Source organism: Phocoena phocoena, chromosome 1 (genome assembly GCF_963924675.1).
Source record: "Phocoena phocoena chromosome 1, mPhoPho1.1, whole genome shotgun sequence".
In the NCBI taxonomy this organism is placed as follows: Eukaryota; Metazoa; Chordata; class Mammalia; order Artiodactyla; family Phocoenidae; genus Phocoena; species Phocoena phocoena.
The window spans coordinates 100,707,265-100,726,511 of NC_089219.1; the positions used below are offsets into that span (position 1 = coordinate 100,707,265).

At 40.5% G+C, this 19,247-nt stretch overlaps 1 protein-coding gene across 3 annotated transcripts in view; it reads left to right on the top strand.

The window, feature by feature from the left end:
* Nucleotides 1–1,989: 1,989 nt before the first annotated feature.
* HIPK1 (homeodomain interacting protein kinase 1) overlaps nucleotides 1,990–19,247 on the top strand; it is a 42,950-nt gene continuing 25,692 nt past the window's right edge. For 2 of the 3 annotated variants that reach the window (XM_065894398.1, XM_065894473.1), the window contains exon 1: nucleotides 12,135–13,210. In XM_065894398.1, coding sequence (XP_065750470.1) covers nucleotides 12,135–13,210 — 1,076 coding nt within the window. Of the gene's footprint in view, nucleotides 2,107–12,132; nucleotides 13,211–19,247 lie in introns of those variants that run through there. The other variant, XM_065894308.1, reaches the window with a different exon arrangement.

Genomic DNA, 19,247 nt, shown 5'->3' on the forward strand with positions numbered 1-19,247 from the left:
AAATAAGGTACAAGAAGTAAATGAAGTAGTCAAATGATGATGCAGAACTGAATAACCAGAATCAAGTGGGAGTCAAAGAGGAAAGTCTTCCTAAAGGCAAATTTTTTTTTTTTTTTTTTTTTTTTTTTTTGCGGTATGCGGGCCTCTCACTGTTGTGGCCTCTCCCGTTGCAGAGCACAGGCTCCAGACGCGCAGGCTCAGCAGCCATGGCTCACGGGCCCAGCCGCTCCACGGCATGTGGGATCTTCCTGGACCGGGGCACGAACCCATGTCCCCTGCATCGGCAGGCGGACTCTCAACCACTGCGCCACCAGGGAAGCCCAAGGCAAATTTTGAGATGCGTTTGAAAAGAGGAAAGGGACATAATGTGGGAGAGTAGGAGCTTAGAGGCCTGTCATGGAGTTGGGTTGAACCAAGGCATGGTAAGCAATTAATGTTTTGGAAGCCTGCTTTTCAAGCAGGATCTGTTCTACCCCAGAGCTCAAGTTCTGACTTTCCTGGCTCCCCAAGCAGGCATGTTCACCAACTCTCCATGTCTTGAGGTTTCCCAGGTCAGTCCATCGTAGGACTTTATGTTCTCTAAGTTTCTGTGAAAATAAGCAAACAAACCTGCCCTGTGGGATTGAATACTCTTGCTAACCCTGGTCTTCTAGGGAAATAAAGTTCCCTGTTCCCAACAAAAGAGAACTGCTCCCAGTGCTGTTAAGCCAGGAGAGAAACCCAAAGGTAGCATAACCACTTTAGCACATCTTCACAAAAATTATCTCTTCCATCCAAAGAGGTCAAGGATGTATAATGAATGACATCTGAGAAATATAACCTGATAGCAGAATCTTGTCTTAGCCACATCTGCCCTCTCCCTAAAGCGTATATGCAAATAAATACCCATGGTGCTGCACAGCCACTTTCTAGGGCACAGATTCTTGTCGCCTCCAGCACTTGTGGGATGGAAAAAAATATACTACCATCTCCCTACAAATGTCCCACACTTTAGGAATCAGCAAGAGGTATATCTGAAGTTTTCCAGAATTTCTTGGCCCAGGGAGATGGCAACTGTCTTTCTATTAGGATAACCTAGTTTTCACGCAGTGTTTATTTTTCCAGAATGTTGTGTGCCCAACGCATTCCGTTTCCTGAATACCCGGTTTTGCTATCTCGTGGTAGAGGAGAGAAAATTATGTATTAGCTCACTGCAGGTTTTGAGGGGGTTGCGTTCAGAGCACAGCTATTCTTTCTCACCTCCTAATGCAAACCCAGGTTCCCAAGGAGGCAAGGGAAGAGCCCGCTCAGGGGCTCCTCATGTGTGTGGAGGCTACGGATCCTATACACCGCTGTCAAGCAGCTAGAACGTCCCTAGGTTGCAACGATACATCAAACCTAAACTGAGGTAATTCCTCACCAGCAGGGGGCTTCCTCGGTAAGCACTGCCTCCCCGCGCGCTGTCCAATCTCTGGGGGTGTCACGCTAGGCGGTGGTGATGTCACACTGGCGGGGATGACATTTTAAAGCTGGACCGCCACACCGCCACCAAGCACCTTTAAATCACCGCGAAGTCGGCCGTGAGGAGGGGGCGGGGAGCCGATCCCCGCACTCGATCCACGCTGGCTCCCCACGGAGGCCCACCCACTCCCACTCCCACTCCCCTCCCCCTCCCACCAGTACTATGAAGTCATCCTAACCCGCCAGCTCTCCGACACTTCCGCCTCAGTAGGTGTCATGGCGCGAGGCTGGGGACTAGTTCCCGCGAGGAGGGGCCGGCCGGATGGGGGCGGCCGCTCGGCGCTCAGCTCGTCGAGTCTGGCGACAACGGCGGCTGCGGAGCCAGGGGCCCGGCGGTGGCCCCGGACGGCAGCGGGAGGCTGAGGCGGGAGCGCGCGGTGCAGAGGCGGCGGCGGCGGCGAGAGGCCGGGCGGCGGCGCTGGGGGGAGGCTGAGGGGGCTCCCCCCGTGGGACGGGCGCGGGGACGGCTCCGGGGGGCGGGGGCCGGGGCCCGGGCCGGCTCGCGCGGGGGGTATGATGACCCGGCGGCGGGGCCCCGGATCTCGTCTCCTCCGCCGCCTCCTCACTGCAGCCCCAGCTCGCGGCTGAGAACCAGACACACCGGCGGTGAGTCGAGGCGGGGGGGGCAGTGGCCTTGGCAGGGAGCGATCTCCCATCGGCTTCCCGTGGCGGGGCCGGGCCGGCCACGGGCTCTCCGGGGCGCCCGGCCTGCGGGGGGAGCCTCCCTCAGCGGCCCCCACCCGGGACCAGGCGCCGAGCCCTGCGACCCGGCCGGTGACGGCCGCGGAGAGGATAGCGTTCCCAGGAATGTGGGGAGGCTGCGGGCTTGTTTTCGGGGCAACTCCCCCGTGTCCTGCCACTTCTCTCCTGGGCGTGTTGTTGTCCTCAGATGACAGGGGACCGCCTGGCGTTTTCTCACCCGGCCGGTTTTTTCTCGGCTGTCGTGGCCGGTTCCCAGTGTGTGGCTTGTGCGTTTGAATTTCACAGCTTTGCTTAGTGCCGTGTTTGGGGTTATTTGTGCTGTTGGGGACCAGGAAGCGGTGTCTGGAACGGACGGCCGCGGAGATGTGGGTGTGGGAGTCCTCCTATCCTCTCCACTGCTGTTATTTAATCGTTAGGTTGGTAAATTGTAATGATGGTGGAGACTGCGTGGGACCGGCCCACCTAATGTATATCTATGCAAGGCAGATCTAGATGTCTGGCTCAAAGGGAAACTTCTGCTGTTTGACGCCACTTTCCCAAAGCTTTCGTTTAAAAAAAAAAAGGGAGGGGGGCGGGGAAACAACCAAAACTCTTGGTAAGGCCCCCCGCTGTTCACAGGTCTGTGGGAAAGAGGCCGTTTTTTGTGCCTAGCAACCAAGACCTGGGGCTCGGTCTCCAAGAGCGCTGTTCTAACCTCCAATTTGTTGTGGTGACAAACCGTGAGCTCTGGCCTGTGTTTACGCTCGGCGCGCTTTCTTTCCTGTTTAGGTGGGGGAAGGGAGGAGGGGCTAGAGGAGGGAAAAAAAAACCACCCCAAACTCCAGTGTCTTTCCTCCACTTAACCCCCTGACTCAGTTGTAGATACTCTTTGAGGCAGCCCTAGATGCTTTTTCTTAGTGACACTTTGGGAATTTTCAGTCATTGCATCAAAATATTAATTTCAGCTGTAGACTCTTCTGCCCAATCTGTCCTTTATCTTATTTGTTTCCTGGTAACTGATGAAAACAGCAGCATGGCTTCCTTCTTCCGATGAAGTGGGGTTTAAATTAAGTGGCTGATGCCCTCAGTAGAACCTACAGTTTTGCCCTTGTTTGTGTAAAGCTATTTTTGATTCCTGGTCTGTAGTGGGTTCTTTTTTTTTTTTTTTTAAGATTATAGAGAATGCAAATCTTTACCAGCTCTTTTTCATATGTAGGTCTAAAGCTTTCTGTAAAACATCTAAAAATCTACTAACAAGTCATATAATAGTTGTTAATTCAGCTGGTGATTTTGGAGATACCTGTAATCATCTCAGGGTCCTGTGTTATAAAACTTGTACGATGGTATGATGAAAGGTATCACTGACTTTAAGATACTGTTCCAGGCTTGAAGGATATTTTGGTAAAGTACTTGTGGCTGGAACTGGAGGCAGCCACGCCAGTAAAACATCTTACTAGTAGAATGGTGAATGAGATGTTGTAAACATACTGAGTCTGATTAGTAAGTAGGACTTTTGCTGGCGATATCTTCATGAATAGTTTATTCTATCTTTGGCATTGTAGTTTTTTGGATTGCAGAGCAAGTTGATTGGTAATTTGAGATTGAAAACCAAGCCAGAACTCTCTCCTAAAAGAAAAAAAGATAATCTCAACATTCACAATTCTCTGCAAAATAGACTTCTTTTATTCTCTGGTTTTGTTTTCATAAGCACAGCTTAGTCAGTGGTTGTGTTGGTAGAAATCAGTGAGCCAAAACTGCCTTATAAACTTCTTACAGTTGGAACTTGTGCAGCTTGTTGTTAGTTATATATCGTAACTGGTTCTTTTGTAATTTGAAGTAATTTTGCAAACATGAACTTCCTGATTGGCCCTTTTATTTTCATTTTCATGACTATATAAAGCAATCCATTTTTTAAAAAGTTACAGTTATTAATTTTTCCCCAGTTTCTTCCCTTAAATGTTATGCCATTCTGAACACAAGTCATCAAAATAAATTTTCTCTCAAGTACCACTTCAACAATCACTGATTTGCTTTTCGCTTCCTTTTTTGTTTTTTAGTTTTTGTTCCTAATCTCCCATCTCCCTAAATGCCTTACGTATTTTTGTAGAGCATAATTTGGCACTTAAAAAATTTTACATCCTGTTTTTATATATATATTTTTTGTGTCATATCACCTAAGCAACATTTTAAGTTCTTTGAAGATAGGGAAACTTAGGTGTATTTCTTTTGGATTCTTTAAGAGCGCCTTGTACAGTGCTTTCCCACCATACTTAATGAAAAAGAATCAGAAAACCTGAATTCTTTGCCAGCATTACTACTCATTAGCTCTGTGTAAAACTTGTTTGGCTTTCTTGGGTCTACTTTTTCTCATCTTGGAATTACAGGGTTTTAGAAAGTCTTTTAAGGTCCATTTTAGCTGTAAGAATCCCTGTACTTTTTTTGCCAGTGTCTTCTGCTCCAATCAAATGCATTACTCTAAATGGTTTTTCATTTTTCCATATCCCCTGGCATACTGGCAAAAGTTATCTCATTCATCTAAGACCTTCTACCTTCCCTCTGCCAAACTGTCGTTACCTTAGTTGAGTCCTGTTTTCCTTAGGCCTTTTCTGGCTGATCTAAACAGGGTTCTATCTTAGTGTTTATGTTTCATATTGATTTGCTAATTTGTCATTTTTGTTAATTTGTCATTTTTCTTATGATTGAAACTCCGAGGTATAGTTTTCTTTGTTCTAAACTTCATAGACCTTATAGACTGTCCTGTGCATATACTAAGATAGTGCCATTTTACCAAATACAAAAAACACTTTTCTTTTGTTCTGTTGCTATAGATTCTTCATTCCAAATAAATCTAAGAGAGCAATTGAAATTTAGGAAAAAATATCCTGCCTAGAAGGAAAACACCACTCAGCCAGTTTACCAAAATATTACAGAATTGGTTTAAATGGCTGTAAATTACATAGAATTGTAGAGTTCCTTCTTTGTCAGCTACCACCACCTATTTCACACCCTATTTTTGCATACTAGTTGAGGAACTGGCTCTTTCACATGGTTCCATGTGAAGGAAGTGTTACAGGAAAGGGGGTGGGGAACTTTGATTCAAATGCCGTCCTCAGGGTTTCAAGCTTATTTTTTCCTTCTGTATCACTATACTTAGAATAAGTATTCTCTTGTAGACAACAGACTATAATTTCTATCTCATGTGAGTATTTCTCTAATTTAGTCAGAATGACTTCTGAGATCCCCTTACATTTATATATGGAGCAGTAATGTGATCTCTTTATAGTCATTCATTCTAGCAAAAATTTGACACACGCTGTGTGCCAGCCATTGTGATTGATGCCGGTGATACAAAAGAAGAAGATATCTATTCTGCTGTTAGGAATTGCCGTCATGGAACTTGCAGTTTAGAAGAGAAGTCAACTTTTAAATAAGTATTTATTTATTTATTCTAAGTATGACTACAAATAGTCATACTTAGAATAAAAATCCAGAGTGACCGCAAGTCAGTATGTATTCTGGCCCTTGTCTGCCTTTTTGGGTTCTGCTTCTACTATTTTTTCCCTTGTTCCGTTCCATCCATTCTGGTCTCTTCTTCAGATAGACCAAGAATGTATCTTGGCACTAACTGTTCTCTCACTGGGATGGCTTCTTCTTGTCAATTAGGTCTCAGCTTTAAGTGCCACCATCCTACAGTGCCTTCCCTGACCACCAAAGAGTATCTCTCCCCCTCCCACCATCTCTATCATGTCATTGTGTTTGTTTTCATCATAACATTTATCACTAGCTGCCATTTTCTTGGAGAAGAGGTGTTTATCTCCCCAGTGGAAAGTAAACTCCAGGAGATAAGGGATCTTGTCCATCTGGAACCACTGTTATCCCTGGATCTAGAACAGTGCCAGCAGACATACTAGATGCTCAGAATACGTTTGTTCAATGAATAAATGAAATAAATAAGTACAAGTGTGGTAAGTGCTACTACTTCTGTAGTAGAGGATCCTGTGGGAGCCTTTATCAGGAAATCTAACCTAGTGGTCTGGAGAAGGCTTTCCTGAATGTATTTGTCAGCGTAGGGCTGGCTAAACAGTCTTGCTGAAGGAAAATTGTTTTTCTCTCATGTAACAGCCTAAAGTAAATGTTCCAGGTTGAAGTGAGCATTCCTGCTGGGCAGGTTACTCTGCTCTACATGATCATTCAGGTACCCATGTTCTTTCCATTTTGCTGCTCTGCCAACCCTTGAGTGTTGTCTCAGGGCAGAAACTGGATCTCCATGGGTTCCTCCTGGTGGAAAGGGAGTGGAACACTAAAGGCTCATACGTCACTTTTTATTGGAGGGAGGGACTGGTAAAATGTTGTCTAGCCTTGTGCCTGGGATGAAGGAGAATGTAGATTGTGGTCCAGACCAACAGCCTATGCCACATTGAAAAAGTGAGCTTTAAGTGAAGGCTAAAAGGATAAGTAGTAGTTAAAAGAAGAGAAGACAGGGTAAAATGAAGTTCAGAGAGAGAATGTTATGTATGAAGGAACTGGGGCAGGAGAAACATTTCGAATTACTAGAAAAGAGAGTGCCTGGGGGAAAGAGTCAGTGAAACGAGGCTACAAAAATAATCAGGGTCCAGATCTTATAAAGCCTGACAATCCAAGTTAGAGATTTTGGACTTTATCTTAAAGTTTTTATTTTATTTTGTTATTTTATTTAGTTATTTATTTTTGGCTGCGTCGGGTCTTCATTGCTGCACGTAGGCTTTCTCTAGTTGCTGTGAGCGAGGGCTACTGTTTGTTGTGGTGCACGGGCTTCTCATCACGGTGGCTTCTTGTTGTGGAGCACAGGCTCTAGGTGTGCGGGCTTCAGTAGTTGTGACTCGTGGGCTCTAGAGCGCAGGCTCAGTAGTTGTGGTGCAGGGGCTTAGTTGCTCTGTGGAATGTGGGATCTTTCTGGACCAGGGCTTGAACCCGTGTCCCCTGCATTGGCAGGCGGATTCTTAACCACTGGGCCACCAGGGAAGTCCCTATCCTAAAGTTTTAAATGAGGGATAGATATGCATTTTTAAAAGCTTCAGTTGTAAGGTGAAGAATGAATTGAGAAGGGCTAGAGAGTACCATTTGGGGAAAGTTAGGCTGTTGAACTAAGTAGTGCAGGATTGTGCAGTAGGTGGGAGATATTTGGTGTTCCAGTGAGAGTTTTCTTCCCAATCTTATCTTTTGCCAGAATGTGTATTCTTATTTACCCACTTTAATGATATGAATACTCTTTATATATCAGTGTGCTGGAGAATACGTACATGTGTGTACATGTCAGCTGAGGACAAGTGCTAGAGTAAGAAATCAATATGCAGTACTGATGGTAGGTTATTTAGATCACCAATTGTTAAATGGTATCAAAAAGTCAAAGATGATTCCAAGCAAAAGCATTAGGAATTTATTATTGGTATGTCCGGGAAAAGATGGAAGTTAGTCAAGACTAAGGGCAAAACACTGATAAATGATTACCTCCATTGTCATACTCAAGTATTTCATTCATAGTTATAATATTTGAATTCTTTATGGTAAGATTATCTAACTGTAGTGCCCAGAGGATGGGGCACCCAGTAAATGTTGTTAAATAGATGTGCCCATGGCAGGGAGTGGAGAAGCTGTTAATTTGACTGTTTTTGAAAGCCTTCGAGTCTAGGAAGACTCAATTCTCTTTTTACCAACATGTACAAGTACCAGTAGCCTTTTGCCTTTTGTTCTAGTTTGGGATTAATGCAGTGGGAAAGTTTGTCATTATATTTAGACGGTTAAATCCTTGGAAAGTCAGGTTTGAAATGAAAAGACTAGTTTATTGCTAGAGTCAAGAGGGGAAACATTTTCAGGAAGTTAGCTTTTAATTTATTGGGAGCTGTTCTCATGTGAATTGAAAATAGTGTAATGTACTTAACGGAGTGTGATACATTTTAAATTTCCCACAGATGTTAATTCTATTCCATGGTTTTGTTTGGGAAGTCTCAGCCTAGGGAGAAAACTGTCTTTCACCCCCCCACCACACCCCCTGCAAAAAAAAAAAAGGAAAGAAAAAATTTTGGGGGGACATAGTATCTTTATTTCGTGTTTAGAAATGGCTGTTTTTAGCTGAATTTCAGAGTGTTATATAAATAAGAGTATAGATTTCTAGGCAATTTTGATTCTGTATTTTCTTCTCACCTAGTGCTTGTTGAGGTCAGGCTGAGTCTCAGCCACACTGTAAGAGTCCTGGTGGCATGACATTGACTTCAGTACCATACACCCTTGCTGGGGGGAAGGCCAGTGAAATTCTGGGTTGTTATTTCCCTATGGGTGGACTTAAGTTTGTCTTACTGAGTAAGAATTATTATATTTATTTATATACTTAAACTTTTGGAGCAGTTTCCTAGAACTTGTGCTTTTTGCAGTACTCAGTGTGAATTTGAAGCCATCAGTATCTGTTATTTTGTTCACTGGGTGAAAGGTTGTCATTAACATTCCTCTGGTAAACAGAATACTTTTGAAAAGTGTCCAGTTATGATCATCATACTTCTAAAAACTTGGAGCTACATTTCATGAATTCTTTTCAGTATAAGCCCCCATATTCCTATACATAGCTACAAACTGCAAATTTTGTATAGTATTCAAATTTTTTACTAAATACTTTTAGGTACATGAAGGTTGTGCTTATGTATTTTGATAGATTGTTAAAAGTAGTAACTCAACAAATATACGATGGAAAACAAATTTCAAAAATTTGCTTCCTTTTTGTTGTTCAGAAATTGGTTTGATACTATGACAAGAAATATTTTTGCATATATTAATAGGTAAATTTTGTAAAGGCACTACTTGATTGCAGTTTTTCTCTTATTATAGTTTGGTATTATGTCAGTGATATAGGTAGAATAAGATGATTTGTAAATCTGTAACCTAGGAGTTAAATTGCAATAACATTTTAAAAAAATATTTATTTATTTATTTTGGTTGCTCCAGGTCTTAGTTGTGGCTCCAGAGCCCCTTAGTTGCGGCATGTGGGCTCCTTACTTGTGGCATGTGAACTCTTAGTTGTGGCATGCATGTAGGATCTAGTTCCCTGACCAGGGATCGAACCTGGGCCCCCTGCATTAGGAGCGCTTAGTCTTATCCACTGCGCCACCAGGGAAGTCCCGCAATAACATTCTTTTAATTTATACTTTTTTTTCTCTTCAAGGTTCATATAAATTATAGAAACTCTTGTTTAAAGTAAATCCAGACAGCATTTTAGAAATTGAAGGTTGAGGGTTTGTTCTTCCTTCTAGCTGTCTGGTCCAGTGCAGATAGTTTTTAGTTGCATTCAAGCACAAAGAAATGTATACTTTGTTTTTTTATGTTCTGTAACATCCCTTGTCATGTTTCCTTCCTTTCTAGTTGTGTGTGTTTATTCTTTTATGACTAATAAAATTACACTGTGTGTACTAGAGTGGAGACTTCCCCCATATCTCAAGGACTGCACAGATAAAAGAGAGGAACGTCAAAAAACCAAAACAAAAGAAGCATTTGAGAATCCTGCAGTTTAACATGAGTAGTAGGAAGTAGAAATGAAGTTGGTAGGCAGTGGTCAAATCACCCAGGAAATACTGAGTGTCTGTATATTGTCAGAGTCTGTGGTAGGTTCTGGTGATAAAAGCAAAAGAACAAGACAGATATGGTACCTGCTCTCATGGAACTTTTACAGTATCTGGGGATGTAACATTAAATAATGTTATAGGTACAGGGTGTTGTGGGAATGCAGTGGTGGTGATGATTGTGGGGAGTGTGTGTGTGTGTGTGTGTGTGTGTGTGTGTGAGAGAGGGAGAGAGAGAGAAAGGGAGGGAGGAGGGAGGGAGGGAAGGAGGGTGGGAAGAAACAGTTTTCCTAGCAGAGAGTCTCCAAAATAGAGGGCCTCCCAAGAACTGAAAGAAGGGGCAGTATGGCTGGAGTGGTGGAAGAATCGAGGTGGGGAGATTTTGGAAGACAGCAACTAGATTTGGGGGGAGCTTTTTAAGGCAAGTTGAGGATTTTGGATTTTATCCCTAAAGCAATGAAAGACCCTGGAGGCAGAAGGAGGGAGATGGTTAACAAAGAGCAGTCCTCCAATATATAATACATAGTTTAAAAGCAAAGGTCCCCTGAGTGCATTCAGGATGAGTTTGGAGGCTCCTGGCAGTTTGAACTAGAAAGGTTCCAATAAGGGTAGAGAAAAAATGGCTGATTTGAAATATGCTTAGGAAGTAGATAAGATTTGTTATAGGTTAGATATGGGGATTAAGGGAGGGAAACAAGGGAGGGGAATGAGTCAGGATAATAATATTAAGTGAGTTTTTGGCACTAAGCACGTCATGTGTATTAAATCATTTAATTCACCATTTTATAGATGAGGAAACTGAGACTCATTGACTCCCTGATATTTTAGCTTGAGGTGTTAGATGCACGATGGTGTCTCATAATTGAGGTAAAAAACTGGGCGTGGGGTGGAGGCTCAGGAGTTTAATTCTGGACATCTTGAATTTGAGATGTCTCTGAGATATCCAAGTTGAAGTGTGGAGTGGTTATTTGAAAATAAGGATTTGGAGTTCAAGAGAGAAGTCTGGGTTAGAGAGGGAAATTTGTTAACTTTTTCGCAGATGACTAATGCTGGGAAGTAGTGAAAAGAGGGAACATGTGGAGCAAGAGAAGAGGGATTAGTGTGGAGCCCCGAGGCACCTGAGGGTTATGTGATTCAGAAGGAAGAAGATAAATATGAAATGGCTTGTATGCTAGGTCAAATGTTTGGACTTTATTCTGAAAATATTAGCTTTGGGATTAGTCTTTGGGCTTATTGAGCTTGAGGTGTCTGTGGGACATTCAGGGACAGAAAGGTGGTTAGTTCTTATTACTTTTCCCCATATTTTTCTAAGGATGACTTCCTGAGGTTCTTCAGAAGATCCCGTCTGGGCTTTGCCTCATCCTGATTACTTTCTTCTGGTCAGTTTATCAATGGCCCTTTTACAACATAGTGGGCAGAGCTAGACACTATTTTATTTGTGATCTGAGCAGAGTGGGTTGCCTTCACTTTGCTACATTCTGGACACTACTTTTTCTGTGAATATAGTTTAAGATTGAATTAGCTTTTGAGGGGAGGGGAACGTTATTACATAATGTTTCTCTTGCCAACAAAGTGTTTTTCATATATGATCCTGTGAAACCTTGTATCTCTTATCCTTGTGCTTTGTGCTAGCCAGATTTTGGACCTAAGTAGGAAGTCAATATTTGTGTTAAATGTCATCAGCTAGATTTACCTTATGGTTTCTGCTCTTTGTGATCTTTTTGGACCTGTTACTTAGCAATATTGAGTATCCTGCCCAAATTTGGTTCATCTATGAATTTTATAAGCATGTCATCTATGTCTACATTTAAATAATTGATTTAAAAGCTAAGCAGGGCAGGAATGAAGGCAGCTGTGGAATGAACTCTGGGGCCAAAGAGCTTGGGTTTGAATTCTAGTGCTGCCACTTAAGAACTGTTATTTTGGGCAAATTCTTTTAACCAGTCTGTGTCTTAGTTTCCTCATCTGTAGAATGGAAATAATGATAGTATGTTTTTCCAAAGGTTGTGGTGAGAATTAAATGAGTTGTGTGTATGAAGTGCTTAGACTACCACTTGACACATACTAAGTGATCAATCATCTAAGCTATTGTTGTTGTTGTTTTTATCTTATAAACCATCTTAGATGTTCATACTCTTTTAACAGTATGTCCTATTATTGGTGAGTCTCAAAAAAGTGATTCAGGATGTGTAATTAGACCAAAAAATTTATCCTTCTATAATAGGAAACATGTTTTGGAAAATGTATAAAATAAAACCTCAGCCAGATACACGTTTACTTGTTTTTTTCTAAACTGAAAGTTTTCTGATATACTAATTGAGGGGTTGTATAAAATTGAGGGCCTAATTCTTCCTCTTTCTTGGTGTAGGTATGGCATCACAGCTGCAGGTGTTTTCCCCCCCATCAGTGTCGTCGAGTGCCTTCTGCAGTGCAAAGAAACTGAAAATAGAGCCTTCTGGTTGGGATGTTTCTGGACAGAGCAGCAACGACAAATACTATACCCACAGCAAAACCCTCCCAGCCACACAAGGGCAAGCCAACTCTTCTCACCAGGTAGCAAATTTCAACATCCCTGCTTACGACCAGGGCCTCCTCCTCCCAGCTCCTGCAGTGGAGCATATTGTTGTAACAGCTGCTGATAGCTCTGCCAGTGCTGCTACATCAACCTTCCAAAGCAGCCAGACCCTGACTCACAGAAGCAACGTTTCTTTGCTTGAGCCATATCAAAAATGTGGATTGAAAAGAAAAAGTGAGGAAGTTGACAGCAACGGTAGCGTGCAAATCATAGAAGAACATCCCCCTCTCATGCTGCAAAACAGGACTGTGGTGGGTGCCGCTGCCACGACCACCACTGTGACCACAAAGAGTAGCAGTTCCAGTGGAGAAGGGGATTACCAGCTGGTCCAGCATGAGATCCTTTGCTCTATGACAAACAGCTATGAAGTCTTGGAGTTCTTAGGCCGGGGAACATTTGGACAGGTGGCTAAGTGCTGGAAGCGGAGCACCAAGGAAATTGTGGCTATTAAAATCTTGAAGAACCACCCCTCCTATGCCAGACAAGGACAGATTGAAGTGAGCATCCTTTCCCGCCTAAGCAGTGAAAATGCCGATGAGTATAATTTTGTCCGTTCTTATGAGTGCTTTCAGCATAAGAATCATACCTGCCTTGTGTTCGAGATGCTGGAGCAGAACTTATATGATTTTCTAAAGCAGAACAAGTTTAGCCCACTGCCACTCAAGTACATCAGACCAATCTTGCAGCAGGTGGCCACAGCCCTGATGAAGCTCAAGAGCCTTGGTCTAATTCACGCTGACCTTAAGCCTGAAAACATAATGCTGGTCGATCCAGTGCGCCAACCCTACCGAGTGAAGGTCATTGACTTTGGTTCCGCTAGTCACGTTTCCAAAGCTGTGTGCTCAACCTACTTACAGTCACGTTACTACAGGCAAGTGGCAAATGCTAAAGAGCATGTCTTCAACTAGAGATCTGTCTTTATATTTAACATATATTACAAAGGGCTACATATAACAGTGAATTTATTTACACATTTCAACACAGAATAGGATAATATATTTTAGTATTATCCTAAATATATTTAGTATTTAATATTCCATGTGTGTGGCATTCCTATATGTAACATTATTTTATTTCTGAAATTTTAACTCTAGAAAAATTAATTCAGTCTGATTCTGAAGGTTGTTCTAGTTGAATTATAGTAGCATCTGGTTCCTTCTTTACTACCGTTACACCTAATTTTCCCATTTTAAAGTATCTTTAAATATATAAGATGTTTACTTATATGTGATGAATTTGGGCATATGCTGCTATTTTTCCCAGGTTCCTCTCTTGGCAGGTAAGATGCCTTGGGAATAATTCCAAGTTTAACTCTAGCAACGTTTTATTATTTTACATTTTCTTTCTTGCATAATAGAGAGAATTGGATTAGATGATTGCTAAGGTCTCTTCTCGTTTTAATATTCTCCATAGTCCTTTGAACTTATTTGCATATGAACTTATTTGGTTCCATAGTCCTTTGAACTTATTTGCATATGAACTTATTTGGTTATCCTAAAATGGCCTTGACCCAAACACCTTATACTTTAGTGATTTATATTTCCATACTGATACTTCTAATAAAGCTACCTTTTCAATATATAATAATTATTGGGACAGAACTTAAATGCTGATATATAGAATTTTGTCTGTACTGTAATCAAGGAGCATTACTGAAAGAGAGAAGACGGGAAAGTCTTTAAATGAGCTTTCATTTCTCAGTACATCATTTATATGTCTAGTTATTAATTTTAAAGAATCTGATATTTATTTTAATGGTCATGCATTAAACACAGATTGTACACTCACCCAATCACGAAGTGAAACAATAACAAAAGATAACCCACAAAATAAGTTTTATCAAGAGATATGTCCAACATGCCAAATGCCTATAATAAATTTTGAGGAAATAGAAATTCTGAACTAAGAATTTTATATTATGTGTGAAAATAATGTAAGGACATTTTAACCTGTATAGGGACTCAGAAAATATGCCATCTACATATTTTTGTTTTTCTAATTGTGATAAAACCTACCTAACATGAAGTTTACCATTAACATGTACCATTCAGTGTTGTGAAGTATCTTCATAGTGTTGTATAGCCTTCACCACTATTTCCAAATGTTTTTTATCACCCAAAACAGAAACTCTGTAACCATTAAGCAGTAACTACTCCACCGTCCTACCCCCTACCCCTGTTACCTCTATTTGACTTTCTGTCTCTGAAATTGCCTATTCTAGATATTGCATATAAGTGGAATCATACAGTAGTTCTCCTTTTGGGTCTGACTTACTTCACTTAGCATAATGTTTTCAAGGTTAATCTCTGAAATTCTGTAGCATGTATCAGAATTTCATTCCTTTTCAGGACTGAATAATATTCTATTGCATGTATATACCACATTTTATTTATCTATTCATCTGTTGATGGGCACTTGGGTTGTTTCCACATTTTTGGCTATTGTGAATAATGATGTAATATGAATATTGGCATTCAAGTGTTTGAGTCCCTGTTTTCAATTCTTTTGGGTATAAAACTAGAAGTAGAGTTGCTGGGTCATATGGTAATTCTTTAACTTTTTGAGGAACCACCAAACTGTTTTTCTCAGCCATTGCATGATCTTATATTCCCACCAGCAATACATGAGGATTCCAGTTTCTCCATATCCTCACCAATACACCAGCACCTGTTATTTTCTTTCTCTCTCTTTCTCTCTCTCTTTTTTTTTTTGTTTTTTTTGGATAATAGCCATCCTTATGTATGTGAAATAATATCCCATATAGTTTTGATTTGCAGTTCCCTAATGTTTAGTGATGGTGAGCATCATTTCATGTGCTTATTGGCCATCTGTATGTCTTCTCTGGAGAAATGTCTTAAGTCCTTTGTCCATCTTTGAATTGGATTGTTTTTTGTTGTTGCTGAGTTGTAGGAGTTCTTTATATATTCTGAGTATTAATCCCTGGTCAGATATATGATTTGCAGATATTTTCTCCCATTCCATGGGGTTGCCTTTTCACTATATTGATAGTGTTGTTAGCACAAAAGTTTTAAATTTTGATGAAGTCCTATTTGTCTTTTTTGTTGTTGCTTATACTTTTGGTATATTCAAGAAATCGTTGTCAAACACATGTCATGAAGCTTTTCCCCATGTTTTCTTCAAATAGCTTTAGCTCTTATATTTAGGTTTTTGATCCATTTTGAATTAATTTTTGTATGGTATAAAGTATGGATCCAATTTCATTCTTTTGCATGTGGATATTCAGTTTTCCCAGCACCATTTGCTGAAAAGACTGTCCTTTCTCCATTGAATGGTCTTGACACTCTTGTCAGAATCCTTTGGCCATATATATGAGGGTTCATTTCTGGGCTCTCCCTTCTGTTCCATTGTTCTAAATGTCTGTCTTTATGCCAGTACCATGCTTTTTTGATTACTGTAGCTTTGTAATAAGTTTTGAAATCAGGAAGTGTGAGACCTCTAGTTTTATTTTCTTTCAAGATTGTTTTGGCTGTTTTGGAGTCTCCTGAAATTCTATATGAGTTTTAGGATGGACTTTTCTATTTCTGAAAAAAACATCATTGGTGTTTATAGCGATTGCACTGAGTCTGCAAATCACTTTGCGCAGTATTGACGGCTTAACAACATTGTCTTCCAATCCACCCTAATCTGTTTTTATCTATTCTTTTTATAGTTTTCTAAAACTCTATCACAGTAATACTTGATGATGAGCCTAAGGCAAGTGGAATAGCAGCTCAGGCATTCCTTCTTTATATAAATTTTATCCACAGTGGTCCTGTGCATGTTGCATTGTTGCTTTATTAGAGTCCATTAAATCCTCACCCTCTTGTCTTTCAGAAAACCTCTCTGAAATCCTTTTGACCATTGAAGCATTCTGGCTCCAGAGCCAGCCTTCCTCTTACCCTCCTTTTTACATTGCATTGTTTACATTCCTTCATCTTGCTGATAACATGCCAAAGTACTATCAGTTGACGTAAATTTTTGCCACCATGCTGTCTCTGTTGGCCGTGGGCACAGCTAAATGATTCAAGCAGTTAAAGTAAAGTACTTTATTTCCTAGCCCACTGTAAATGTAAATGTAGACTAATTCCAAGAAAAGTTGCTGTCTTTGGGGCTTGAGTTTTAGGCACAAAGGTTTGTCATGCTTATAAGCTCAATGCTTTTCCATTCTGAACAGGCTAGCTGGCCTTAAAGCTGAGATCACTTTGTTATGTACGGAAGGACAAGATCTAGATAAGGAAAACATATTTTCAGTTTATCCTAGACAAACAAACAATCCAGTTTCATCTGACACTGAAACCACAGTTAACACCTAAGCCACAGATGTAGGAAGTTAGACTTTATGTAACATCTCTTATTTGGTTTGATGCCTCTGAGATGGGTGGGAAGAAACAAGAGTGTTCATGAAGATGAGCAGAGAATGATTTGTGCTGTTAAGTGATTCCAACCTTAGCTTGCTCTGGGTTCCAGTGAAATAGAGCTTTATGACTTAGGTGGAAGTTTTCAATTTAAAGGAGTTTGAAGTTGGGAAATCGAAACGCAAGCATTGCTATTTCTGCCTCCTGGTTATAGCAGTGAGAGCCTGTTTAGTATTTGTTCTCAAAGGATGGGATGTATCTTCAAAGAGGAGAGTCACCATGTCCAAAGTACAATTAATGCCATTTTCCTACTAAAGGGAAGACTGCTAGTTTTGTTTTCCTTTTTCCTGTGCTTTAATACGTAATCTTTTTTACTGCCCAGTTGTTAGGATGTCAGAGCTGGAAAGGGACCTAGAAGAGTAATTAACTTATTATATAGATGAAGTAGAACAAGAATTTCAGTTTATAGTTTATATTGAGGGATTGAGAAATATTGGAGGCCAAGGGGAAAGATGATATAGTAATGAAAATATTATCAAGAATTTGATCTGAATTCAGAGGTTAAAACATTCAGTCTTTAGAGGTGAACCTGCTCTAAATGATGTTCAGTAAAAGAAGATAACTTAAGTCTTTTTGCTTCCTGGAGTTTACATAAGTCTAACATTTTTAGGCTCTAATGAAAGTGAAAAGTCCTCAATAGACTGAGCAGCCTTATTTTATTTTACTTTATTTTTACTGCTTTCCCTGTTTTTCTTTTGACACTTACCTTTTTGCATGGTAGATGTGGTAGAGTTAACTGTTTTGAGTGAGCTTTTACTTGAAATACTTAGCTGCTTTTGTTACTTCAGAAGCAGAGCAAGACCAAATGGAAAAACTGATTCCAGTCAGTCTTCAGGGTTTTTTTGTTTAATGGGCTTGGGAGATGGAATTAGTGTTTTTCTTAATTTCCCTTAAACTTTAAGCCTTAGAAGCCTAACAGTTACCACATCTTATGGCTACCTTTTTAAAGAAGTAAGTTATTGGGTGGCCTGGCCCCTCCCTGTGACCTGCCTTTTGGATTTTAAAATGTCTTCCTGGTATAGTAGGAATGGCAAAATCAATCTGCTGCTCTTCAGTTGATGTTTAGGAATGTTCTAAGCCCAGTTTTTATTTTGGCACAGAGCCATTTGCATTCTCCCTGCCAGCTATTTTTGGCACTGTCATGAACTTAGAAATTAATGAGTCTGCTCAGTGAAAGTAAAAATTGTGTTCCTTTTCAATTTTAGAAAGGCTTTTACGTTTCTGGGTACTCTTACCCTCTAGTTTATTAAAGCTATCAAACATGCCACAGTGGTTGTATTTAATTGAACTCTGAAATTCCATCAGTAATATGGGGCTCTAGCCACCTGCAATAGGAATATCACTTTTTTGTTTTCTTTGGCTAACAGAACCACAGTTCACATCAAATAGCCCCAAAACTGATGGTATTAGTGGTTCCACCCTTAGCTGTCAAATAGTGTAAGTCCCAGCAGGCCTGGATCTTCTGCTGTTTCTATGCAAGGATCAGGAAAGTTTTTAGACCCTTTGGAGTCCTCTAATTTACCATTTTCTAGGGGCTACTTAGAAAATTACTCTGGGAGGATATTCTTATTTAGGGAAATATCTTTATACCCTCCCCACTCAGTCTTTGTCTGCCCCCCTCCCCCATACATACAACACAACAGTAAGCACATACTACTTAAGAATAAAATTTGGAAAACCTAGGCACTTCATGAGGAGACATGGCCAGTGGTTCCTAATGGAGAGATCTGCTTTTCCATTTAGCTCCTGATTAATGAGGGATCTGGATCTGGAGTGTCCTTACAGATTCAAATTCTGTGACTTGTAAGAAGGAAAGGAAATTATTTGGAGATGATAAAGTGTTTCAGAGCTCAGACCTTGGATCCAGACTACCTGGGCTCCAGCCTTGGGCAAGTTACTTAACCTGCCAGTGCCCAGTTTCTACATCTGTAAAATGGAAATAATACTTTCTTACATAGAATCTAAGGTGTCATTGATTATAAGATGAAATATAATATTATTTATGTACCAATAAGAAAGTAAAGGCACTGCCATTAAACTAAAATATATCATCATTTGCAGGAATCTTCTTAATTTCAGAGATGTTAAAATGTGAAAAATGTGTACCTTATAATTGATGACTTAACAGTGATAAGATCTACTTTCATAGGATTGTAAGAATTAAGTGAACCCCACATTATAAAGAACTTAGTGCGTGGCACATACTAAGTACTATATAAATGTCATCTATTGTTATTAATATAACCTATTATTATCATCCCCCTTTTGAATCCATTTATCTCTTAATTTTAGTTACAATTTGAAAAATACCATGTATACCACCATGCCAAATAGATGAGTATAGATGGGTATGTATTTAACTTTTACTTATTTAGAGACAGTATAATGTACTCAACTTCAGAGCTAGGCTACCAGGATTCAAATTCTAGCTCTGCCACTTATTAACTGTGATTTTGGGCAAATTACTTAATCTATTTGCCTCTGTTTCCTCCT